We start from the raw sequence: 24,590 nt of genomic DNA on the forward strand, positions 1-24,590 counted from the left end.
AGTCCATCGGATCTTGCTGACCTTCTCTTTGTCAAGAGTATCCGTTGAAATTCACATGGCGAAACTCCAATGTATGTCATGGAGACAGCGCTTGTCACCGGGACCGGTCAAGCCGTGCCCAAGTAGAATAGGGAGGAGATTCAACACGGTGCCAGATAGTGCAGCAATTTTGTGACGAACAAACTACTCGACAAGCACACTGACTGAACTTCCCCGCCTTCACTTAGGTAGCTAGTCTTTCCCTTCTATCACCCCTCTCTGCTATTTCGACCAAGAACGCCCGGAGCACTCACATGTAGACCCCATGAGATAGCACTCTTTGGCTAAAAGACTAAAGAACCGGATTTTGATTCAAAGAGATCGACAAGAATTTTGGACCTACTTTAGAACTTACTATCACCCTCGATCGAGGTTCAAGTAATGCACATAGTAGACGCAAGGTATGCTAAAGCTGATTACTAGCTATAGCATATGTCCTAGACTGTTCCAACTTTTTCATAGGCATGTATTGGTTGGATTCTCTGCGCAGTTAATACAGGACTCTGTCACGGGTGTTGCTGTAGAAATCCATATTCATTCGATGTACATCACCAACGAAATTTACGACCTACTAACATAGAGTGCATACATAGAGTCTTCTGGAAGTGTGCGAAAGACCTGGGGAGTTGAAAAATACTTGATCCCATTAAGGGGAGGACAGATTGAGACTTTCAAGTAGGAAGAGTTAGTGATAATCAGAATTGGACCTGGAGCCGAGTAGGTACTTTTTGACTTGACTTCTTCACTTCATTATTGGTCAGATGACAGCTAAAGTGATACTAGTAGTGCTCTCGCTGCTACAGTAACCATGGGTCTTCGCAATCACAATTGTCACAGATGCATTAGCGATTGCTAGCCACCTCCGTCTTATTTTCAAGTTCAAACAGAGCGCAATGCAATGTTAGTGGTTCTATACTTAAGCAAGCACATATACTTACGTACATACCTTTGTCCATTCATCATAAGATCTCGGTTGCCCTAAAGCCCCTCTAAACTCCGTCTGTACCTGGAGAGTACTCAGCCGCCCTAGGAGGCGCAAACCAACACCAACAAAGGAACAAAAAGAGATAAATTAAGACAGAAAATATCCCAAGTAATCGACAGTACTCTTGGTACTAGTATGATAGATCATGTCGCAAGTTAATGAGGGTTGGCCTATGGTTTATATTTCTGGCCAACAGCCTGCCCGAAACAACCGAGTCGTCTTTGTCGTTTGGTGAGTAACTGCCCTATCACAAGGGATTTTCTCTTTCAGCCTAGGAGAGCGATCCTGGACGCAACATCGAGCACTAGTCAATGGTGAAACATGCAACTCACTGGGCGCGTAGAGTTTCTGGTCAAATGAATCACAGCCTGTTGAAGTGTGCCGAGAAAGTCGTCACAGCAGTAGCGCTAAACACTGACCTCTCACAGGCCGCCATCACCCGCGGGCCCGCGACCACTTCTGCATCTCGTACAATCACCTTGCCCAAAACAGGACTTTTGCCTATTGTAAAGTTCGTTCGAGTGGGTTTCTCCGCCCAGTAGGTAGTCTGACCGTAGGTCTTGGTCCGGACCAGACGTGCCAACCACCGCTCTCATCACAACGGGCTTACCGCTGGCTTCGAACTTCTTTTGACCGCTGGCCAGCCTGCACGTCCAATTCGTTCGATTTAGCCATGGGGGGAAATCCTGTGGACTAATTCTCTGTAGGATAGTCGCCCAGTGTGAATACTGTCGGCTAACTCCTGCAGGAGGGGCGGTCGTACTGCACATAAAACACTTCAATCACCCCAACCTGCCCGTTTCCACCTATGCACTCCAAACCTCGATCACTCACTTGGGGACTTTGTATATATGTCCTCATCCTTCGCGAATATTAACTTTCATATGCGTTAATCAACTGCTTCAAACGGTTGCCTTCACCTTCTCAACATAGTAGGTCTTGCTGCCCTTTGGGCAACCGAGATCAACATGGCGATGGTGGGACCTCCTGGACTTCAGGCATATAGAGACACCAGCTAACTCTAAAATAGGCGACTCAATATGCATATGATATGTCCTTTTCAGGATTGCAAAAAGCCGAGGAGCTGTCCCTCTACTCCCCCAGAACCCCCGTCGCTCGACCGCTCTCTGCGTCCACGGACATAATGGAGGACTACGATAACGACGACTCCTCATCATACCCCGAATATTCACCCTTTACAAGTGTGGCTTCAGTAAGTTTACGACTGTATCAGGGTTAGTTAGATAAACACAACTAACACTACCGGGCGATAGTTTGGTACTGGCAGTATCTCGACTGCCTCCACGCCAGATGAAGCTACTACGCCTGATACGACCGGGCTGACCTTGTTCGACTTCCATATCGACGAAAAGGCAGTGAGGGGCCCGAATGGACCGCACTTGTTTAGATCTTCTATGGACTCTTCGGAGTATAGTGATCTGACTGATATGGAAACGGGGCCCATACATCTGGAGACCCGTCCACCCAGTGCCATGCTCCCTTTTCATCAGTCTGCCTCAAAGCTGGACCCGGTGAGGCATGACACACCCGTCCCTAACGGCCTCCTCCATACGTCACAACCTCACCAACTACACCAACAATCTCACCAACAACCTCAGATGCAACCTCAGGTACAACCTCAGGTACAACCTCAGGTACAACGGCATTCTTTCATTGGGCAAGACCTCGCACCCAATGAGTCTGATGCTCCCCGGTGGACACCAGAAGATGTCTCGAGATGGTTGCAGATCAACAGGTTTGACGACAGCATTATCCGCACGTTCTTCACGAACGACATCTCTGGATTTATCCTACTTGAGCTTCAGACCCAGGATCTGAAGGAATTGGGTATCCAGTCTTTTGGAAAGCGGCACATGTTGATGGGTGCCATTCAAACTCTTCGCAACTGTGCTAGTGCCGGGGCGCGGGCTTCTCATAATGACTCCTTTGTCCGAGAGGCGCCTCCGACACCTTTCACTGCCTCGACATTGACAAGCGAATGCCAGTCAACCCGGGCTACGGATGACGACGGGTCGAGAAGGAAAAACAGCAGCAGCCGGGGACGTCGACACCGAGACAATGACCAGTCCTACAAACTAGAAGAGGACCGTCCAGGCGAGCCTGTTTCAATTGTTGCGATTGAGGAAGTGCTGCCAAAGCTTCACAGCTGTTCCAAAGGCGAGAACTGCCGCAAATGGCAGAAACAGCAGGCGAGGCTCGCTCAAATGGCAAAAGACTTGCCGATTGGCACTTTGAATGGCAGAATCGTTCTGATGGGGGATCCAGGTAACCCTGCAACAGCCCCTAATCTGATCAAAACACCCGGATCGGAGATCACCCCGTCGTTAGTCGCTTCATCTGATGTGATGGGACCCTTTGATAAATCCGGCTTCCCGTTGTCAAAGGAGAAGCTTAGGGAGGTCCAGCCTAGGGATCCGCAGGAAAATGTTCGCAATTTCTTGAGTTTCCAGAAGTTAAACAAGTTGCAGCCGGTGAATCAACCGGGAACCCCCCCCAAAGAAGTGCTTCCCTCACCAGAATCCGAATCCCCAGCATCAGTCAAGGGCAATCCTCTCACTGAGAACCTCCGTAACCTACCGAAACTGCAGATCCCTGCTACCCCGGACGATGACGACCTGGACTTCACCCCAAATCTATCATCTCAGCGGACTGCCATCCCTTCTATGATGCGCAAGAAGCCTTACTATCATGATGACTACCCGACGGCCATACCTCGAGGACAGAAGTATACTTATGGCGTTGATTCGTCCCCCGGTGATTTTTACCGCGACGACCCTCACTATAGCCAGGAGACTCCAGTATCTGAAGCAGATGCCCCTATGACTGCTTTCCCAATCGGCCTTGTTCCAAGGGAGGAGTCTCAATCCGTTCCTCCAAACATGCGCTTTGGTTCAAACCGCCATGTCCCTGCTGATCCCATACGCCGGCCTTCGTCAACTCAGGTGGAAGGGCGTCGCAGAGAGAGCTCCCATAATATTATTCCGACCTTGAAACCCCTCGATGAGCGCCGTGCAGTTAATCCAATCGACACGCCAGAAGACTTGCAGAAGGCATGGGAACGGAGAAATCTCCTCTCTCCCGGTAGACGGTCCCCCAATGATGTTACCCATAGCGGATGGATGAAGAAACGAAAGACTACTCGTCTTCTACGCCACGATTGGGAGGACCATCACTTTACCCTTCAAGGAACACAACTCGCAATGCATACAGACGAAGAGTCTGCTCACCGCCGCTCCAAAGCCTTGGAATATATTGATGTGGATGACTACGCTGTTGCTTGCTCCTCATTAGCATCCAATTCCAAGTTGACTGCCGCTTTCAAAAAGACCGTCCTTAAACGCAAACCCGATGGCCTTACAGACTCAGCCTTTGGGTTTTCTTTGATCCCAGCATCTGGGAGCGGCAACACGGTTGACAAGAAGGCTCTATTTTTGCACAGTGGCAAGAGTCACCATTTTGCCGTGAAAACCCGAGATGAACGTATTGACTGGATGCGAGAGCTCATGCTTGCGAAGGCTCTGAAACGTGGAGCCGCTGTGAACATGAATGGAAGTATGATCTAGATACTGTCTATTCCTATTATTTTGTTTTCTTTCCTTTTCTCTCGAGAGATACCCATTCAACATGCCCCTTCAGCGCAGATGACCTTTTGATGATTATGATTATGCATCTTTTTACTCTTGACTCCTGACAATATACTATGCATGAGACGAGTTTCCTTTGTCTTCTTCTCCTTTTCTGCCCCTTCCTTTTCTCTTTTTTACATTTTTTTTTTGTCTTTCTTGTTCTATATTGCGTTTTTTTCTGTCAGAGACTTCTGGTCTGGCTTCGGACTGGCTTCGGAGTACGACCAGCGTCTCGCCCTCGTTTCCCTTGATGTCCAATGTCTTGTTTGGCTTTGCTGAGAATTGTTGTCGTGGCTGGATTAGAACGTATTTTCGCTGGGTGTAGGAGCAGGCTCACGCCCTCTTCACCTATCGTAGGAGAGTCTGGATAATTGTGAGCTGTATAGGCAATACGTGTATCTTAGTGTCCCCAAATTAGCTTATGTTACTATATTATACCGCTTTAACCGGAATGAGACGAGTTAATAGGTTCAGATCGAAACTATCTTGGTCGTCATGATAACGAAGAGAACCAGGGAATGCCAATCTCCATGGCCATGGGCTATAAGTGAACGCAGTGTTCTTTGCTTGCGACCACAGAAAGGGGAAGGGAAGAGAAATGAATTGAAAACGTAATGACAACAGTTCCCATACTAAACCTAGTGCATGGTTACGCGCCGTTATCGTTTGTTTGGGGTTATTGCTGGGTGGAGATTGGACGATGACCATGTCACGGCGCTGCTGGTTAGATCACAAATGGCACCATCGCTCACGGTAGCCTATTGGATCGCAACTACGATAAGCCTTCGAAAGAGGAAATATGTACAGGTCGCCATGCAATGGCGACCGAGCATCACACTAGAGCAAAGCTGACCCCCACCTCAGCGCTTAAAGTCGGACCGGGATTGGAATCCTGAGCCCCTGCGCCAGCGACAGATGAGCATCAACTCACTCCACCAACCATCCCATTTTCTTTTCCCGGCGCTTACAAGCAGTCAATTATTTTGCCCCTCTCGCGTGGTGTTGGCGCCCAGGAACGGTTTTTCTGGCTTGTCAAGAGGCTTCGGTTAGTTTGAGTTGGCCACAGCCCACATTATCCAACATCTGTTGGGTTAACGCTGAGTTAGTCGCCCAGCTCCAAAGTTCCTGGACGATCCCATGCGGGAGTACCCACGTTGGAAACGAGCCATGGCCATGTGAGCAAGAATTCTATCGGTGATGTGTTCCCCCGCAGACTCTATCCACTTTTTGTTAGCTCCTCCGTGCTTCGAACTTTTGAGCGGCTTGCGTGAGAACTCCCGTGTTTAAGGACTGACTCAAAGGCCAATACTTTCCTGGTCTCTCCTGGAAAAGCCGGCGCCCCTTTACCTCAATGCTGTACCTGCGTCCAGTTTGTTGATCCTTTTGTCGTGGTACCTATCCTTCTGCTTCGGGGCTTGTTCGCAGCGAAGATCTTTGATCGTTCACTTTTCCATCGTCAACGATGGTTGAAGTTGCTTCAATTCGTGAACGGCTTACGCAGACTGCCCGATCGGTCATAGCCATAACACGCTCATTTGGTACTAAGCAAGAGTCGCAGGAAGCGTTGCAAAAGATTTCATTGATGCTATGTGAAATCCTCAACCTTCTCTATCAAATTCGGGAGCAGCTAAGCTGGGCCGAGGAAAAATGGGTCGTTGCACCAGCGCGCCTGAATATTGTCGAGGAGATTCTCGGTGCCTTCGAGTCAACAGTAAAGACTATGGAAACAAGCTTTCAGCCTGGAGGTGTGAGCAGCCGACTATTCAGAAAAGGTCTTATTGAACGAACCTTTCTACCACAACTGGAGCTGTATAAAGTTGCTTTTCTCTTGCTCATACAACCTGAATCGCGGTATGTTGGCCATCTGGAACATGGTAAATTGGATTCAGTATGAACCATGCTAACAGTAGCTCAGTGAGAAGAGTTTCAGCGAGCAGCAGCTACGAAACAGTATTCGGGAATGCCGAGACTTGGAGCTCAGTAAGCAATTCCAAACTATGCTTTAGTCTTTCTGTGCACTGAACATGAATATTCATAGGCTCAACTCCAAAACCCACAAGCGAGGAAGATTTCCATAATATTACGAGCCCAATAACCTCAAAGAATTTCATCGACCTCAGCAACATGTGTCACAGACGGCAGAGAGACACCTGCAAATGGATTTTCCACGAGGAAAAGTACAAGGCTTGGTTATTTGGACGACAGAGATCATTATACTGCATTGGATCAGGTATTGAATTCATCCTAACTCAATGCAGGTCTGAGACTAATATTTCTCATAGCTGGAGTTGGAAAAACATTTCTTTCGTGAGTATAAAGCCAACCCGGACATCGATCAGGACTGATAATATATTGCAGTTCTGCCATTATCGAGAATCTGCGAAACACCTTCATCTCTCCCGATGTGGCTGTTGTGTTTTTCTTCTGTCAAGACGAAAGGGATGAAGAGGCCTCCTCACTCAGTATGCTGTCGAACATCCTTGCTCAGCTTGTGTATCGGAAAGGGTCCGCTACCCATACCACCGCTGCCTTGTACCGGTCTGAGGCTTTTGTCGAGGGGAAAGCGTCGGCCAAGTCTTTTCACAATGCAATCAAAACTGAGATCAATCACTTCTCCAAAGTGTATCTTATTGTTGACGGACTTGATCTACTGCCGGAGAAGGAGCGTGTTATCACCCGGCTACAGAAGCTACCTGAGCATGCACACTTGCTATTCACGTTACGTGACGCAAGATGCGCCGATAAGAATGACTCCATACCAGTTATAGCACCCCGAAGAGACCTCACAGCTTACATTGACTCGAAAATCGACCAGGAACCTGAGCTCTCGTCTCTTTTGCAGCAATATCCGCCAGAGTACATGATCAGGGAAGCTGTCATCCAGCAGGTTGTGGACAAGTCTTACGGGTTGTATGTTCCCTCTTACCTCTCGTTCCACGGACCTCCAACCTTCTGATATAACTTGGCTAACAATGGCTCTACTTTTAGATTTCTCTTAGCAAAATTACACATGGATTTATTGACTCGCTGCAAGGATGCAAACATCCTGCAGGGGACTCTTCTGCATCTGCCCGATAGTCTGAATGATTCATACGCTGAGTCTATGAAGCAACTTGCAAGTCAAAACCTGTACGCAAGCCGCTGTATATTTTGGACCTTATACGCACATCGGCCACTTACCGTCACTGAGTTGAAGTCTGCGGTCTTTTTCGAGCCCCAGAACGGTGCTGCCCAGAAGGAGTTGTCCTCTTTCGAGCATATACTGCATGTTGAGACTTCCGGGCTTCTAACAGTTGATCCAATGACAGCGACCGTTCACCTTGTCCACAGGACTGCAAAGGAATACCTCACCGGGGCGGCTGCTAGGGTCTTCTTCCCTACGGCCCGGAAGCATATAGCAGAAACATGTCTGACTGTTATTACTTCCGACGAAGTCGTGGATGACTGCTATATCAATTATGGTACCACGCCTCGTAATTCGAGTGGCAGTCTCGTTAGTTACGCTGCTGCAAATTGGGGACACCATGCCCGCGAAGCGGAAGAAGAACAGACTACCCAGGTTCTCATTGGCGCATTTCTCAATAAGCTCTGTTGGAGACGCCCCCCAGTTACGGACAACCATGCTTTGGAAGAAATGAGAATACCTGCACAGCTTGGGTTGGGGGGATACTTCCCAGATTGGACTGCACTTCACGTGCTAGCGTTTTTTGGAATTGTCGGGAAAGCACAGCGAACAATAGAGAAAGGAGCAGATGTAAATGCCCAAGATAACTGTATGGGCGTCACCCCACTACACTGTGCAGCTCATCGTGGCCACGAAGAGATGGTCGAGCTGCTGCTTGACCACAAAGCCAACATCAATGCTACCTGCAGAGATGGCAGCACTGCAATGCACCTCGCAGCAGAACAAGGACAACGAAGAATCATGAGACTTTTACTCATGCGGCGCGCCAACTCCAGAACTGCAAACCGGCAAGGCCTCACTGCTCTACACATGGCTGTTGGAACGGCATATGACGAATCCACAGTCCCTCTGCTGATCAAAAGCAGGTCTGATATGGACGCTCAGAATGCGACCACTGGAAATAGCATGCTTCATGTTGCAGTAGAGCAAAAGCGAATACGAATTCTTCTCTTTCTGCTGGAAAGAGGCGCAAGTACCAACGTATTTAACAAGCAAGGCCTGAACCCTCTCCAGTTGGCCGCCAAAACAGACAATCGCGAGGCACTTTCATTGCTGCTTGAGCGCGGTGCAAAGGTCGAGGCTTGCTCGCCGTTTGGTTCCAGGCCATCCCATATAGCAGCTGCACAGAATAATTGGGTTGCATTCGATTTATTGCTCATCAACGGTGCGGATATCAACTCTTGGGATAATAATGGGGAAGCATTGCTGCATGGACAGGCGAGAAAAGCTTCGAGTACCGCGGTCGCTGCTCATCTTCTAGGGCAAGGCGCCAATATTGAAGCTCGGACGTCTCAAGGTTACACGCCCTTACAATGTGCAGCCATGAGCGGGAATAGAAAAATGTTCTTCTTCCTTGTGGAGAAAGGCGCAAAAGTCGATATCGAAACGAGTAAAGGGGAGACTCTCCTGCACCTCACACCGCCGTCGACTCAAGACTCTTTGGATATCTTGAACATGCTTTTGCAAGGTGGCCTTGAAGTTGATGCACTCAACACTAACGGTTGGACGCCTTTACATCAAACTGTGTTTGTGGGGACTGGCGCTCCAGATATTGAGTTTGATAAAACATCAGAGTATATCGAGCTTCTGCTTTCTTACGGCGCACGCCTTGATGCGGCCGCAGAGTCTTCGACGGGTGAAACGGCCCTCCATCTTGCGACGATGGCCGCGATTCCGAGACCATCACTGGTGTCTTTTCTTATCAAACACGGTGCTTCCGTAAACTGCAAAACAACGGAAGGCAAGACACCTTTACATCTAGCCGCCGAAAGGGGACGTGACTCCATTTTCCAAGCTTTGCTTGCTGCAGGCGCAGACTTGACCATCAAAATACCCAGCAGTACAGCAAGCGACGACGGAACTGGAAAGGGGAAAACACCTCTAGATATTGCTAAGAAGCATCCAATGGGTGCACTTTGGTTCGATGAGATGGGCAATTTACAGCTTTCCGTCGATGATAACCAGTCAACAACAACCATGCCAACACCGATCGAAATCGAGACGGACTCAGAAACCGACGATGATGAAACAGGAGGTTCAACGCTAGTGGAGGAAGAAGGGTCTCAATGGGGCTCTGTAACATCAGCCCAGGTCATAACGATTATTGAATGAGTAATGATCTTGATTTAGTTTAGTAGTAGTTTTTGATACCCGGCCACAGCAAGGTCAACTTTGGTTATAGTACTATTTGACATGCATGGGTTAGCCGAGGATAATAGGCGTCAGGAGAAAATGATATCTAGATAGCAGCTACAGACGTGCAGTTTTTGTTCCTGTACCATATACCTTCGTATACCTTCCGATTCATGGCATGCGATTTTCTCAGAAAATAGTATATAGCAATAGCCAATATACCTGGTAGTCTATACGAAGCCGAGATCACTAGAGAGTAGTAGTGGTCTCGGAAGATTTAGTGCATTGATCGACCCCTTAATGCTGGTCCGTGCTTGGGAGAGATTCAATTAAATTCTGCCTCTCCTTGCCGCCTTCATCGTCTCTTTCATCATCGGAAGAGATGTCCGACTGGAGTTCCTAAGTGCCAAGTTGTCAACATGCTTCCCTGTGAATCTCAAGGCAAATTAGGGCTTTTTAGGATTTTGATTGGGCTGACTGGGTTGTTTACGGCTTTTTAGATACATTTGCTGGTGTCATTTTCAGAGAAAACCAAAACGATGTATATAAAAGCCAGTTCGATCTGATGGCGTCTACTTCCAATACAGCGGCCCGTAATAACTCTTCACGGCCGCCACTCGAAAAAAATGCACGGCCTCGAAGGGCTGTGAGGCCATGTGATCTTTGCCGTGTGCGAAAGTCGCGGTGCGTTCTACTGCCAGGGACCCCGTGCTGTACAGTGTGCCAGTCTCGCCAGACAGCATGTACTTTTGATCAAAAACCACCGCCTCGGCCTTCGCGTCTGCAGTCAAGCAGGAGTCGTGACCCTGAGCGGCCCCCAATTGAAAAGAATGTACACGCAGGACAGGTGTATCGTAGCCTGGCTCCTAGTACAGGTGTAGGTCAAGGAGTCTTGATCCCTCAAAGGGTGACTGATGGCAGCGCTGTCGTTGGCCGCTCTCCCGCTTCCTCATCTGCATCGAGCTACCAGAGCCCCCTGGTATCAGGAAGTTTGGAAGAAGAACAGGACACTGAAGTACAGAGCTCTCGTGTTGTACTTCCGGTGGATATCTCGCAAAGGGATGGAGGAGATGACGATGGCTCCCTAGGGCTCTCAAAATCGAACTTTGCCGAATTGTACGGGCTTACGAGCGACATGGAGCCAATACTTATGGTAAGGATAATCCCACTGCTGGGCGAATTCTAGGCTAACAGTGGCTCAGCGGCATCGGCCGTATGATACTCATTCACGCCAGTTCCGTCTTGACACCCATAGTATTCGGCGTGTACTGCAGGAAGACATGGGCATGCAGTATCCAGTGACATTTCACGTTGTAAGGGATGATAAGGCAATCGGATACCAAGATCACATTGAACAAGATGCAATCGAGCGTTGTGTTGCGCCATACGGTCCTAGTCTGATCGATCTCTTTTGGAGAATAGTGCACCCGTGTTATCCTATTTTGCACAAAGGCAAGTTTATGGAGCGATACTCAACATCTTACCGCGAGATCGATGCACCAATATTGGGGGCAGTGTATCTCATCTCCCTAAATTGGTGGACCTACGACCGAGAGCTTAGCAATAAACCAGCGCCAAATGAAGGCTTGTTAAGAGAAAGAGTCATCAAAACAATCCAGAACAGTTATCACCGACCTAAGTTATCATCAATTGAGGCTACTTTACTTTTGCTACAATGTAAGCCAGAGGACGCCTTGAACCCGGATCATACATGGACCCGGGGATATACCAGTCAAGCACTGGCAATTGGCGAAGCACTGGGACTTCATTTGGATGCCAGTTCTTGGGAGATACCTGGCTGGGAACGTGGACTACGTAAGAGGCTCTCTTGGGCATTGTACATGCAAGACAAGTGGACTGCCTTAATGCATGGACGACCCAGTCATATCCATGATGACAACTGGGGGGTCGAAGATATCGAGGACTGTGATTTTTATGATCTTGATGAGAATAAAGACCCAAGGAATGACGACGTTCCCATGAACGATATTCAGGCGGGGAGAAGAGGATTTATGGAGATGGTCACATTGTCTAAAATTCTCAGCACGATATTAACAGACTTCTTTTCGCTGCGTGCTAGCAAATCTCAAGACACTGTTGAGCTTTATCAACGAGCATTTCCGGTCATACAGAAACTGCACATCTGGTACGAGAATGTTCCACATTCACTGCGCATGGACAGGCAGGTTCCTCGGCGACTTTGTGCAAATGGTATGTCGTGCTGCTCTTATACAATGCTTCAGAATTAACGAAAACAAGGTTTTCTTCATCTGTCTTACCACAGTCTAGTCTTGACACTTATGCGGAGAATTATTAGATCTACTGCACTTGCACCACTTTGTTCACATGTTGGTGTTCTCAACGATACTCGTAAGCTTGCTAGTGACTCGGCCGAAGCTGCCATGGCTTTCGTCCGTACACTACGTCCGGATCATTTGGAAGCCTTTTGGTTTTTTTGTAAGTATCACCATACATCTGATGATAGCGTCTATTGAAGCCCATTTCACTAACAGTTTCTTCACGCCCAGCATCAGGGTTTAATTTCTCCTTGATCGGGTCTTTCGTCACCTTGCTTCTAGTAACGTCTCATTCAGAAGCTGAAAAAGCTCACTGGAGGGAGCGCCTGAACGATTATCTGTGGAGCCTCCGTATCATGGGGAAGGGAAACGAGCCAATGCGTTATGCGGTCAACCGTCTCGAAGGAGCAATACTTCGAGGAATGGAGCATGCGTTGGCCGTGCAAATTGCACCAGCGCCTCCAGAACATATACCAAATGAACAGAACATATTTCTCACAGCATCATTTCCCCAGCAATCATTACAGTTTCCATCCCCTAACCATCAGATCTGTGACATGGACATGAGCCTTCATTCAGCCATACCATCTGCTTCTTCCCAGGCTCCAGGAGATTGGCTCACCCCTTTCATCAGCGAAGATATATCAAATCTGAACCTAAAGCACTTTGACTGGCTCGCAGAAAATTAATGCGAGCCAGATGATAATAGGAGATTTTTTCATCCTCTTCGTTTTTCCTTTCATGAAGATACCTCTGCAGTTACTTACCACAATTGTCTCGAATTAGCTAATGCTATGCCTTATATGTAGGTACAATACTTCATATGTACCTTGATCTCAACACATCGGTGCTATGGATGTTCTTCCTTTCCTTTCTGCTCTCCTCTTTTCTGTTATTGATATCTATTCTTTTTTTTTTTTTTTTTTTTTTTTTTTTTTTTTTTTTTTTTTTTTATTTACTTTCTCCTTTCCTTGCGGTATTTGGCAGGATACGAGGACTACCCGGTGACTTGAGAAGCGGATTCAGTTGGACAGGTCACAGGTATTTACTAACAATGGAGAAAAAGGACCTGAAAGTGACGTCTCCATCATCCACGAACAGCCCGTATCTCAGGCTTCCCCCTTTATCGTCGTAACTTTTTGGTTGAAAACGATAGCTAATCGCCCTCCCACCCACGAAAATTTCCAGGGTATCTCCTATCATAAGAACTTTCACAGGTTCATCTTCACCAATTGAGACGTTATCGTGTCGGACCAGCTCATGACCATCAACTTCTCGAGGGAGGTACAGTTTGTACTGGTCGGCCCAAAAGTCATCGAGGGAAGGAGGGCACAGAGACAATGAGATAGAAAAGAGTGGTTTTCCTGATTCAGTCTGCGTTGGAGTGAAACGCAGCCAATATCCGGCAAGATCTGAATCTGCGTAAAATAGGACACCGAATGATGCTGCGTCACTCGAGGAGAACTTGAAAGACATGAAGGTCGACAAGGGCGAATTTGCACCGGAATCAGGTGATGCTGGGTAGAGAAAATGTTTCTTGACTGCTCCATGAGAGTTTAATTTGACAGAGGAACGCTGGAAAATTGGTTCCGAGCAAAAGTACTCTGACAGGATCTCCTCGATTGGCTCAATTCTAAGAGATCCATCAGGTGCAGCAGATACCTGTCGCGGGTAGGCCATATCACCTCCCCACATCCATTTCTTGTCTACCTCGCAGCGATCGGCTATCCAACCGAAATACACGCGCTTTGATGGATCTCCGGCCTTGGGGCAGGACTTTGCCGCGTACCATCTTCTCCCATCCCAACGCCCGGCAGATCCATCCTTGGGCTTCCGGAAGGGACCACGCGGTGTATCAGACACTCGATATACCGTACCGGCATGAGGAGAAGCAAATCGCGAGTAAACGAGGTACCATTTACCATTAGGGAGTGTGAAGAGCTCTGGACATTCAGGGCAGAACATGTCATTTGGAGCAAATAAGGGTTCTGGCTCTAAATGCCAGGTGTTCAAGTCCGTCGATGTCAAAAGTGCAAGGCATCCTCTGGTCCAATACGGGCCTTCGGAGAGGCGTGTGGCCACCAGCATCCAATACTGTCGCTCTTCCTCATTGAAAAGTACATATGGATCACGGAAATCAATATCCTCGAATGATGCGAGGTTGGCAACTGTCTCAGAGCTTATGGAGATCGGCTCTGGATATTTCCCGAATGATGACCCTTCCATATCGGAGGATGCCGCATGAATGATTACTTGTTTGCCATCCTGGGACAGATTATATCCCGTATAGAAGATGTACATGTTTCCGTCAGGTCCAATAACTGCTGAGCCAGTCCATGCACCATCAGAGTCATAATTTGCTGGCTTCTCATCTGGAACAATGGCTGGAGAGCTATCTCTAGTCCATTGAATCAAATCGTTGGAGCGAAGATGCGACCAATATGAACGAAGTCTTTCAGGATGATGAACAGTATGAGGTGGTGTTGTCAGATGGAAAAGATGATAAGTACCATTGACAAGGATTGGAATCGCATCAGCAGATCCTTGGTTAGGAGAAGGCCGTCTGAAGGATGACGGCGATACTGTCGTGAGCGACACCATAATGACGAGCCCTGCAGGGGTGAACTGGCTGAATTGCTTGCGGAATTTTTGTGGGCTTAAATTTTGGGGCACTGAATGTAGGGTGCACCACCTCTTAAATCATTCGAAAGACCCCAGTATCTCCTGCAGATGCAACCTGCGACTTGAATCACACCGTTGTCTATACTTCACGCTTGCCGCCGGGCTCGGCGACTTTCCGGCACGAAGCCCCAAGATGCCGCCTTGGCACTCGGACAGCCAATCGGCATCGTCCATTTAATCTCCTCGTGCCGGTGATGTTTGGCACTGTGCCCCGTGGGGAGAGAACGTTAAATGTGGCTCAGGAAGAAATCCTAGAGCTCGATCGCAACGGCCGTTTTCCGGTTGCAAGCGATGTGGAGTAACTCCAATCCGTACAGAAATCTATCGGGCGTCCCATCGCTAGTACCCGGTTCTGTCATCGCGAGCAATCCTGCAAAAGTATCTCATGCGTGCCGTCGGCATCTTGTCTCGATCTAGCCGTTAAGCTGCAGCTTTAGTCCGACATACACTGACATGAGTTACATAGTAGTATTTAAAAAGTGGAACCCCACTAGTTTTCAATTTTTTTCTTTATCCTACAGGTTGTTCGTGCTCCTGAGAACTTGTCTCTAGGCTCATTGTTATTGTCTGAAGACCGCTTCCAGTCATGGCTATCATCAGAAACTTTTACGCCTGGCTTTTCTGTGCCTTTGCCGCATTGGGCGCATGCCTTTATGGCTACGATGGTGTATACTTTACAGGAGTATCTGCCATGGACGCCTTCGTCCAGCACTTCGGCGAGAGGCAGTCCGATGGGACGTACACCATTCCAGCCTCAAGTCTTTCGTTAATGACCTCGGTCATCAACATTGGAGAGCTGGTGGGCTCACTGACGGCAGCGCCGCTCAATGACCTTGCGGGCCGCAAAGGGGTGTTCTTCATTGCGTCAATTATGGTTGTAGTTGGTGTGGTCTTGCAATTGGCAACAGATCACAAGCACTCCATGATTATCGCAGGTAGAATCTTGCTAGGCTATGGTGTAGGGAACTTCTCAGCGACATCCCCTCTGTACATTGGAGTAAGCCCAATCCATCATGCTTGAGACAAAAAGAACTTTTGCTAATGATCATCGCAGGAGATTGCTCCTACTCGAATTCGTGGTCCTTTGCTCATGTGCTGGCAGCTAGTCCTGTCAATCTCCCAAATTATTGCCGCTGCTATTAATCGTGGTACACAAGGCATAGGCAGCACTGTGGCCTATCGTGTTCCCATGGGTGTACAGCTTGTGTTCCCGCTGCTCGTTCTAGCTTTCCTTTGGTGGGTACCAGAGTCCCCGCGCTGGTTACTCCGCAAGAATAAAGTAGACGCGGCCAGGAAATCATTGCAGAGCGTCAACCGGGACGACGAGTCGTACATTGCCGATGACGACCTAGCTATGTTACAACGGGATATAGACAGTGAAAAGCAACTTGCGGAAGACTCGTCCTGGCTGGATCTAATTCTAGACCCCATCGAGCGACGCAAGACCATATATTCTGCGGGTGCGCTCGTCGCACAACAGGTCAATGGTATCCAGTGGTTCTATTACTTTGGCACTGTCTTCTCAAAGGCAATCGGACTCTCCGATCCGTTCCTTATGACCTTGATCGTTTTCATCATCCAAGTCGTCGTTGTGTTGTGCGCGGTGTTTTGCGCCAACAAACTACCCAGACGACCACTTCTACTCATCACCACGGGCATTATGGGCGTTTCTATCTTCGTGGTGGGATGTTTGGGCATCCCAGGCGGAGAGGTCTCCCACACATTCGGCAAGGTGATCATCAGCTTCGTCATCATTGAAATCACAGCATTCAATTTTGCCTGGGGACCTCTAGGCTGGACAATCGTAAGCGCCCCCTCGTATCTCCAGCTATGGGTCAGAGTTTACTAACCTCAGCAGGCCTCTGAAATGGCCGTTGGCCGCAACAGAAACAAAATTTACGCTGTCGCGGTAGCCTGCTTCTGGGTAAGCATTTCGACGAACGCACCCCTTCCGTACTGCTCTGGTCGACACCACTAACAGAACTCAACCGCAGATAACTGTCTGGGCAATCGTCTTCACCCTCCCTTACCTATACTATTCGGCCAATCTCGGCCCCAAAACCGGCTTCGTATACACCGGACTCTGTGTTATCACCTTTGTATATGTTTATTTCTGCGTCGGCGAGGTCACCGGTCGCTCGATGGAGGAGATTAACTGGTTCTTTATCAATGGCATCCCGGCGCGCAAATGGCGTGATCAGCCTTTTCCTGCTACCGGGGAGACGCCATCTGAGAAGAGTCTAGAAGTGAGCGAGAAGAACGGTGTTCATGTACGGGTTGAAGGCCCATAACTGCATTTCACACGGTTCTGATATATAGTATGGACGACATAACCTCGGCTAGTATAATGGGTATGTAGTAATTAGAAACAACAACATAATATTTAAATCATTCGCTCTTTGAAAACGAAAAGTCACTAGACCACAGTTCATAGCCGATACTCATCATAGGGATCTAGCCCATACATACAAAACAATCACCCCATCATCCGCACAACGACATACAACCAACCATCCCCGTACGCCGAACTCCTGACCAGTTCCTCCACTGGCGCTGACATAGGCACAGCCGCACCGTGGAGCACGGGCTTCGCTAACACGGGCGTCCTCCGACTGGGAAACAGGTTCGGTAGTAGCGAATGCAAGGCTGTACCTATCGTCTGCGTCTGCGGTGTGGTACTACTTCGTGAAAGGGTCAATTGGCTAGCCGCCACGCTGGAGGGAGGTATCGACGGCGGGACCGGGGACTGGACGACCTTGAGAGAAGGCGAGCCCGAGTCAGGCGGGAGGGGGAGGAATATGCGAATTGGGATGTTCCGGAAAGGCTGATTGGGAGGTGGAAGGAGGATATTGGAAATTCGTTGGAAGGAGGGGAGTTCCACTGCCTTTGCTTAGCTGTTGTTTCTCGGGTCATTTGATAGAGTATTGATATGGAAATGAGAGGACTGAGAGATATGAAAGGGTGATCATACCATCCTGTACAGACTTCCATAGCCCAGATGAATCCTCCTTCGACAGACTCATAATGCCCTTTGCAGTCCCGTTTCGCAGGAAATCCGCTTCCTTGACGCTGTTGATGAACGCGTCGTTCATCACCATGCCCTCTGCGTCCAGTCGGACTAGTTCTTCATCTGGCCAGTCGCTGAAGTGCACGACGAGACGCCATGGTAGTGGACTATCTTCGTTATCGATGTCCCAGCCTGCGTCTTCCGGCTCGACTGTTCCCTTGGATGCTGGGTCAGCGCCCGCATAGAGGTCATATAGCAGGCCGATAGGGAGATGCCATTTGAGCGGGACGCCTTCGAAGGAGAACCACCCGTCATGGGCTTGGGAACTGGGGTCGATCAGAGAAGAGGCGAAGAAGGCCCTCAGTCTGGGCAGGAGGGATGGCAGATAAGAGATTCGGGGGTAAGAGATCTAGGCCGCATTAACATTGCCCGAGACGTGGCCATAGAGGGTAGAGAATTTACAAGATACGGGTCAGACTGGTCGTATATGCGACTTTCTGATGGGGCAAGTCTAATCTGTAAGGGAAGTCTGCCGTCCCATACGGCCTTCTGGATACTGTTGAGAGTTGCTTGCGATCCCATCTTTGTCAGTTGTTCGATGAGGAGCAATTTTAAGTTTGTTTGTCTACTACGAGAGGTTAGCATGTTGCGCAATTTCCATCATACATGGTCTTGGATACCACGGTTTTATCCCTGGATTATGAGGGCAGTCTGCGACCTCGTCTAACTACACGTTACAGCTGAGACTTCGAGATGTTGTCCCCCACTATCAGTTCCACATGGTTGAGGGGTCACGTCTGTCAACGTGTTGCACACTGTCTATGTAGGAGAAGCGGATCGCAACACGAGTGTATGCTAGTGTTTGTCTAGCTAGAGAAGAAGAACCACCCTATCAAGGTAAAAGGTGAGGCTGATGCAGAAAAGCAAGTCCAAATGTTTAGAGACACGGAAAGTTGCCCGATTGGGATGACACGTGATATATGCCTGAGGCATATGTGCTGTCAATATAGCATCAGAGATCCAAAGATGAATCAATCCTACAGCTTTAGGGCGATGAAGCACCATGGAAATGTACCTCCTGGGTCATTCAATAATAGTGACAGTCTCCGTGTATGCTCAGCTGGATATTTATCAGGGAATGCAGTTGGTCCCTACATCTTTCTTCCTTTCCACGACCAGCCATTGCCTGGTTTTGCTTAAAGCCACACTTAATGGACTCCAGCAACGCTCGCAGGGGCAAGATCACTTTCAATAAGCTAGTCATATCGTTGATGATACTGTTTTCACTATATGATCGACTAATACAATTTATAGGTATTCCAGTCGCAGGTCGCAATCTCCCGTTGATGCCACTAGCCTTGATCTAGTTTCAATATCCGTGGGCTGGATTTGTCTGCCTACGAAGTTGCTACTTTCAGGCAACCCCAAATGCACCCTGAGGAGTGCTTCGAAGATAATTCCAGAAGGGATGTTGATCGCCATCCAACCTTGTCCCAAGGGATATCATCAACATTCGGCAGGCTGCAGTGGTTTAAACAAGCCCCGGAAATACTACGATCTACACGCCACATTATCCTTTCACTCCGTCAGCCCGTTCATAAGGGGATCGGACACTATGAACTAATTGAAAACTGCTGATTGGAGTGACCAAGACGCCAACTGGTTGCAGCTCACGATGATCCAGAAGCCCGGGGGCTTTGCTCTGTTCGGTTGACCTTCGGAAGCAAACGGCATGTACCCAGCCATGGCTGAGAATGGACAAGGAGCAAAAGGTGTAAGTATGGACTGGAGAGGATGACGAAAAACAGTGCCCCAATCACCATCAGGCAGTTTTCAACACCATTCTCCCACCTGAGACATGGCCTGTTTGCTCAGCCCCCCTGGGAACAGCACAGCTGGCGTCTACATGTCATTGTCTCACGCCCAGCCTTATCGTGCAACTGTGAAATGCAATTACACACTTGCAGACAGTTCCCTGCGTCCCAAGCAACATGAGAAACCAGTTCCATCAATTTATACACTACTGGCCTGGCGAAAACCTGGTTTGGGGTCCTTCCCGGGTGGGAAGCAATTATGTAAACGCTGCAGGCTTGGTTATCGCCTGGGTGATCATTAACCTGGATGGTAATAATGCAGGCTCTTCAGTTGACCCAATGGTCTTTGCCAGACCCATCGTGGTTGCCTAGCTGTTTGCCTTGAGGCAAGTCCTCGTTTGTCACTTCACCTCATTGAGATGATCAGCACTAGTGCAATTTCATCATAATCTAGCATTAGAGCGGTTCGTCTCTCTGCGTATCTATCTAATTCCATCGGATTGATTACCAGGGCCCAAATTACTAAAGTATCGGGATGCGTATCTGGCCGATATTAGCATTTCCTCTTTCGATGAAAAACATAACCCCTCGAAGGTGACCAGAGTTGATGGCAAGGATGCTTCTGTTGGTTTGTCATGGGTGCTGCCTTCCATCCGGCAGGTACTCCTGAGGTTTTCGTCAATGGCCTCCCTTGAGCGAGTGGCCCTGACAATATAACGATGAGTCCCTATTAAGTTCTCTATACCAGTAATGAAATTCGCCCAAGGAAAAGGCGACACAGTATTAGGAGTTCCTTACCATTCTCCCAGCATCCAGAAGACTACCAAGATCGGATAAATTCGAATTTCGCTTACACCTCTCCTCGACCACCCAACAGCAGCATGGACAATCATCTGAGCCTTCCACAGAGAAGATCCGACAGAGGCCAAGCCTCACTCGGGAATGATCAGCTTGTCTTTGTCTATCGAAGGAAAAGAGGGGAAACCCTACACCTGGTATTCACGAAGGCCGTCTGACCTCAGAGACACAACTGCAAAGCCAGCTTGGCTATGGCGGTAATAGCGGGTATCAGCCTTGCCCAAGAATGTGCTAACGGTGCAACGTCACGCATCAACAGCTCGAGACTTTTGGCAAACCCAATCCTATCGTTTGCAAGGGTAACACAAGGTGAAATTAGCTACATGAGTGTATCCTTGGCCGAGACCAACAAGGCTTTCCGGTTTTCCGTCGGGTGCAACTAAGAGGTGTCGGAGATGTTTCGCATGGTCATCTGATTAGTTCCTCAATGACTTCGTGCCATCATTTCACCCATATGCGTTGGGCCGCTGGTAAAAATAAAGTTAACGAAACTGCAATATCAGCGACCAAAAACCAGTGACGCAGGCCCGCCAGAGCATGGGGTGAAACGTGGGGGTGGAATCTCGTCATTGGATATGGCTGTCGTCTAGGGTACTAAAAACGGATCTTGGAAGAATAAACACTGCCTAGTCTGCATTCGTGGCTCTCGGAGAGCAACTCCACTTGTTTCATGGTCTCAATGAGCATCACCTTCGTCTCTCATCCTTCCAAAGGGCGCTAGCAAAGGACGGCAGATGACATCAATAGACCTTGCCCTATCCCCGCCTTGTAGAGGCGTGATTGTGTTGCATACCAGACTAGAACATCCAAGGTTGGGTCATGAGATCGTCTTCAGACATGCATTAGCGAAAGATAAACAAGGGAGGAAAAAGGAAAAGGAAAAAAAAAAGAAAAGAAAAGAAAAGAAAAGCAAGCTAACAGTAAGCCTAGGCCGAGGGTGATAGACACACGAGATCTGGTTGTTCAATCCTACCAATAGGCAATATCATGTAGCAATATGTTGAGTGTGAGTATAGCGTATACCACCGGCCCGGTCTGGCCGCAGCTCGAAGTCATTTTCCTCATCGTCCCACTTGCATCAACTATTCCTTTCTTTCCTTGTGTGTGTGCTTTTGTTTTTATCGTTGACCCTCCCTAACGGGAAGTACCTTAGATGCCTGTGTCCGCTAACCGAAATCTACACTTTCCACGATTGGTAAGAGCAATCTCAAGGGAACCCTTTGGATAGGATGCCGGGAGACCGAATATGCCAGATGAGACAAGGACGGCTAGCAACCCTGTGAGCGATCATAAACGGGTCACGAATAGCGCAGTGGAGTTGTCGGTAGTTGCCGATTGTCAATTCAGTTCGTCCTTGGAGGGTTGCTCGCCAAATTAAGGCCTCATCAGCTGCTGTCGTCACCTCACAGGTGCCTCTTGGCGTCAAGTTGAATAAACATCTGGCGGCTGTTTCATCTTTCCTGTCCATCCATGGGTTGTCACCCTTACTTTTTTGTCTTTGTTTTTTTCTGTTCTCTTTTGTAGAAAGGGGGCGATAACAAGGGACGGCTGCACACCAATGGGAGGCGGAGATAGGAGGGTGAGAGAGACAAAAAAAAAATACATAATAAATAACAATAATAAAAAAAATAAGGAGCTTAAATCTCCGGAATTCAGTGAGCTGTTTCATACGACATCGCTTCTCTCGCTCAGGTAAGATCAGCGGCCCCAATACATTCCCTTTCGGTTGCGGCCGCCAGATTCTCCTTATTAGTGCACTCATACCACGAGAGTAGCTTTGAACGGACATATTTTGTGACAGCGGAGCTGACTGTTTATCCCTTGCTTCCGTGCACCATGTTTAAACTCGGAAGACCTGCAGCCGCCATAACTCGGCTCGGTTCGAGACGTTGTGCTCTTGAGCTCCTGGCCAGGGATACCACGCGGCATGGCGTACTTGGTTAGCAGAAAAGAAAGGTGTCCAGATATCGGTCGAAGCTAAGAATTGCATGCAATCGTTGTTAGTTTGCTGTCGTGAGACCTGTCAGATCCGTGATCGGACCTGCAGGCGCTCCCTTGCACTTCCATACCTGCGGCTACGCCGTACGCACATAACACGGTGAACGCTCATGCAGGATTGTAGATCGAGTTCCTGGATAGAGCCTTGCGGGGCCTGATTGCAGGCAGCACTATCTCATGCTCAACTCATGAAGATAAGGTTGCTGGATTGGCGCAGCTCGGGCCAAGCGCGTACCTTGCATGTTGGAAAGCGGGATTATGCACGCCCGTGTCGATAACAAAATAATTGATATCACCAACCAGGAACCCCTAACATATCTGACCAATCCCATCGCATACGTGATATTTATTTTGGGAAACAAGGTGCCCGAGCGTGTCCTTCCCTCGCGGAAGTGCTTTTCTTCGTTCAGAGAGGCTAAAACGCTGCCACGAACCTTTCTACCCGGCGCACAAAACATAGCATGAGTATGACACATGCTTTAGATTGAACTATGGACAGAGAGGGTCAATCGGGTATCGTTGAGCATGAGACCAAGCGAGTCAACCCAATGTGCCCCTTTTCGTGTGCTGCGCTTGTGGCTTGGCCCAAGATGTTTCCGGCTCCGTGATTAGAGCGAGATCACGTACCCGGCTCTGTGGTAAGCCATGCTAAGGGGCGGACTAGTAGGCTAGCTCCGTGGATCATCCATCGATTGCCCGCAAAGAAGTACCACACTGAGCATCCTGTGGTAGTTGGTACCAAATTTGGAAGGGGGGAAAAAGGAAAAACAGATTTGCTTTTTTAGGGCCATCTCAATTTCGGTTACCCCGGCATGAGAAACGCCCCTTTCGACGAGTCAAGCTCCTGACTTCTGCAGGCAAACCCGCAACACGAACGAGGCGTAATTTAGGAGTCTTCCCAGCAATGAGAAAGCTCGTCGTTTGATTAAAGGACCATTGTTGCTCAATTCACTTCGTCAACCAAGGTCTGTGGCAACCAAAGTATGTGAGAGATGTGCAATTAAACTGGTGATCAATATTTTCACCAAGATCTATGACTTGCCCTTTTCCAGGAAGCGGGAAGCAACTAGCCAGGAACGAGGAACAGAGAAAAGAAAATAAATCCAACGAAAAAGAAGAAAGGGCAACGGTTCTTGCACAGTAAGGAACCAGAACGTGCTGTCATTCGCGGTCGTAATTTCGCAAATGGGAAAAGTATTCCTTGGCATTGACTCCCACATTCTTCGAGAGTGATTAGGATAAGTAAAGCAGCTGAAGATAGACTTGCTGCATAAGGGAATTTCCGCAGCGGAGCCGTAACCGTCTGCAAGTAACGCCGTATGCGCATTATTGCCAATGTATTTCGAGTCGGACAAGCATCGGCACGTTGGGAAGCGTGTCCTTGACGATCCTCACCCGAAACAGCATCAAAGGATTCGAGGGCGATTTGGGGGGGGGGGAGTGGGGACTGGGTGAGAAAATCACAGAGACAGGTATCAGCTGTGGCAGTGCATGATCAGTCCCCTGGAGCAATCAACCACGTTGGCCCACGTCCGTTCGATCTCAGTCCAAGCTTCAAACGGTTCGTTGCTGACCCCCTTCCCTTCGTGAACAGGCTCTTGATCTCGGTCTAGACTCGTGACGAAGCTTTCCATCTTGATCGCCGAGTCCTGATCTGATGTCGGCGTTTCAGTGCTTTTCCCCTTCTTTCGCGGTTCACACATCCGATGACGACACTTTGGGCGTTCATCATGAAGACCGTCCTTACCCCATAGTTCGCTTAGCCTTGTTGGACCCAGAACTGCATACCGAAAGGGTGGGGGAGAACGCATCCTCCTCGGCTGATGTGCCTGTTACCTGTCGGTCATGGGTTCCCCAGAATGTCCATTCCGTATCCAACTCTGCCCCAACCTGGCACCAGTCTAACTTCATACCCCCGTTTCAACTCCGTGCGGCCAAATGATCAT

At 48.7% G+C, this 24,590-nt stretch overlaps 7 protein-coding genes across 7 annotated transcripts; 5 read left to right on the forward strand and 2 right to left on the reverse strand.

Moving 5' to 3' along the window:
- The first annotated feature begins 1,615 nt into the window (after nt 1-1,615).
- Nucleotides 1,616-5,144, forward strand: BDV37DRAFT_245471 (SAM and PH domain-containing protein). The gene is given in 3 exon segments (XM_032081654.1): nt 1,616-2,237; nt 2,299-2,626; nt 2,639-5,144. 3 exon segments carry the CDS (start codon nt 2,076-2,078, stop codon nt 4,606-4,608), a joined length of 2,460 nt encoding a protein of 819 aa, XP_031942614.1. The 5' UTR covers nt 1,616-2,075; the 3' UTR covers nt 4,609-5,144.
- Nucleotides 5,145-6,001: 857 nt separating this feature from the next.
- Nucleotides 6,002-6,823, forward strand: BDV37DRAFT_95306 (NACHT and Ankyrin domain protein). The gene is made up of 2 exons (XM_032091487.1): nt 6,002-6,651; nt 6,710-6,823. The coding sequence occupies exon 1, from the start codon at nt 6,134-6,136 to the stop codon at nt 6,563-6,565; it is 432 nt and encodes a 143-aa protein (XP_031942615.1). The 5' UTR covers nt 6,002-6,133; the 3' UTR covers nt 6,566-6,651; nt 6,710-6,823.
- Nucleotides 6,824-11,123: 4,300 nt separating this feature from the next.
- Nucleotides 11,124-12,237, forward strand: BDV37DRAFT_270787 (fungal specific transcription factor domain-containing protein; the record flags this gene model as incomplete). The annotated part of the gene is made up of 3 exons (XM_032084612.1): nt 11,124-11,141; nt 11,191-12,134; nt 12,171-12,237. The coding sequence occupies 3 exons, from the start codon at nt 11,124-11,126 to the stop codon at nt 12,235-12,237; spliced, it is 1,029 nt and encodes a 342-aa protein (XP_031942616.1).
- A 1,083-nt stretch (nt 12,238-13,320) lies between these two features.
- Nucleotides 13,321-14,886, reverse strand: BDV37DRAFT_281968 (glycosyl hydrolase; the record flags this gene model as incomplete). Its single annotated transcript, XM_032086929.1, has 1 exon — nt 13,321-14,886. The coding sequence occupies one exon, from the start codon at nt 14,884-14,886 to the stop codon at nt 13,321-13,323; it is 1,566 nt and encodes a 521-aa protein (XP_031942617.1).
- Nucleotides 14,887-15,700: 814 nt separating this feature from the next.
- Nucleotides 15,701-17,299, forward strand: BDV37DRAFT_245486 (sugar porter family MFS transporter). Its single transcript, XM_032081655.1, has 4 exons — nt 15,701-15,964; nt 16,022-16,771; nt 16,826-16,891; nt 16,962-17,299. Exons 1-4 carry the CDS (start codon nt 15,737-15,739, stop codon nt 17,256-17,258), a joined length of 1,341 nt encoding a protein of 446 aa, XP_031942618.1. The 5' UTR covers nt 15,701-15,736; the 3' UTR covers nt 17,259-17,299.
- A 102-nt stretch (nt 17,300-17,401) lies between these two features.
- On the reverse strand, nt 17,402-18,872 carry BDV37DRAFT_95321 (autophagy protein 5). Its single transcript, XM_032091488.1, has 4 exons — nt 18,658-18,872; nt 18,437-18,602; nt 17,939-18,383; nt 17,402-17,847 (listed from the first exon to the last, which is right to left on the reverse strand). The coding sequence occupies exons 2-4, from the start codon at nt 18,554-18,556 to the stop codon at nt 17,444-17,446; spliced, it is 969 nt and encodes a 322-aa protein (XP_031942619.1). The 5' UTR covers nt 18,557-18,602; nt 18,658-18,872; the 3' UTR covers nt 17,402-17,443.
- A 24-nt stretch (nt 18,873-18,896) lies between these two features.
- Nucleotides 18,897-19,644, forward strand: BDV37DRAFT_95339 (uncharacterized protein). The gene is made up of 2 exons (XM_032091489.1): nt 18,897-19,229; nt 19,289-19,644. The coding sequence occupies exons 1-2, from the start codon at nt 19,087-19,089 to the stop codon at nt 19,596-19,598; spliced, it is 453 nt and encodes a 150-aa protein (XP_031942620.1). The 5' UTR covers nt 18,897-19,086; the 3' UTR covers nt 19,599-19,644.
- The last annotated feature ends 4,946 nt before the right edge of the window (nt 19,645-24,590 follow it).

This window comes from Aspergillus pseudonomiae, assembly GCF_009193645.1.
Source record: "Aspergillus pseudonomiae strain CBS 119388 unplaced genomic scaffold BDV37scaffold_24, whole genome shotgun sequence".
In the NCBI taxonomy this organism is placed as follows: domain Eukaryota; kingdom Fungi; phylum Ascomycota; class Eurotiomycetes; order Eurotiales; family Aspergillaceae; genus Aspergillus; species Aspergillus pseudonomiae.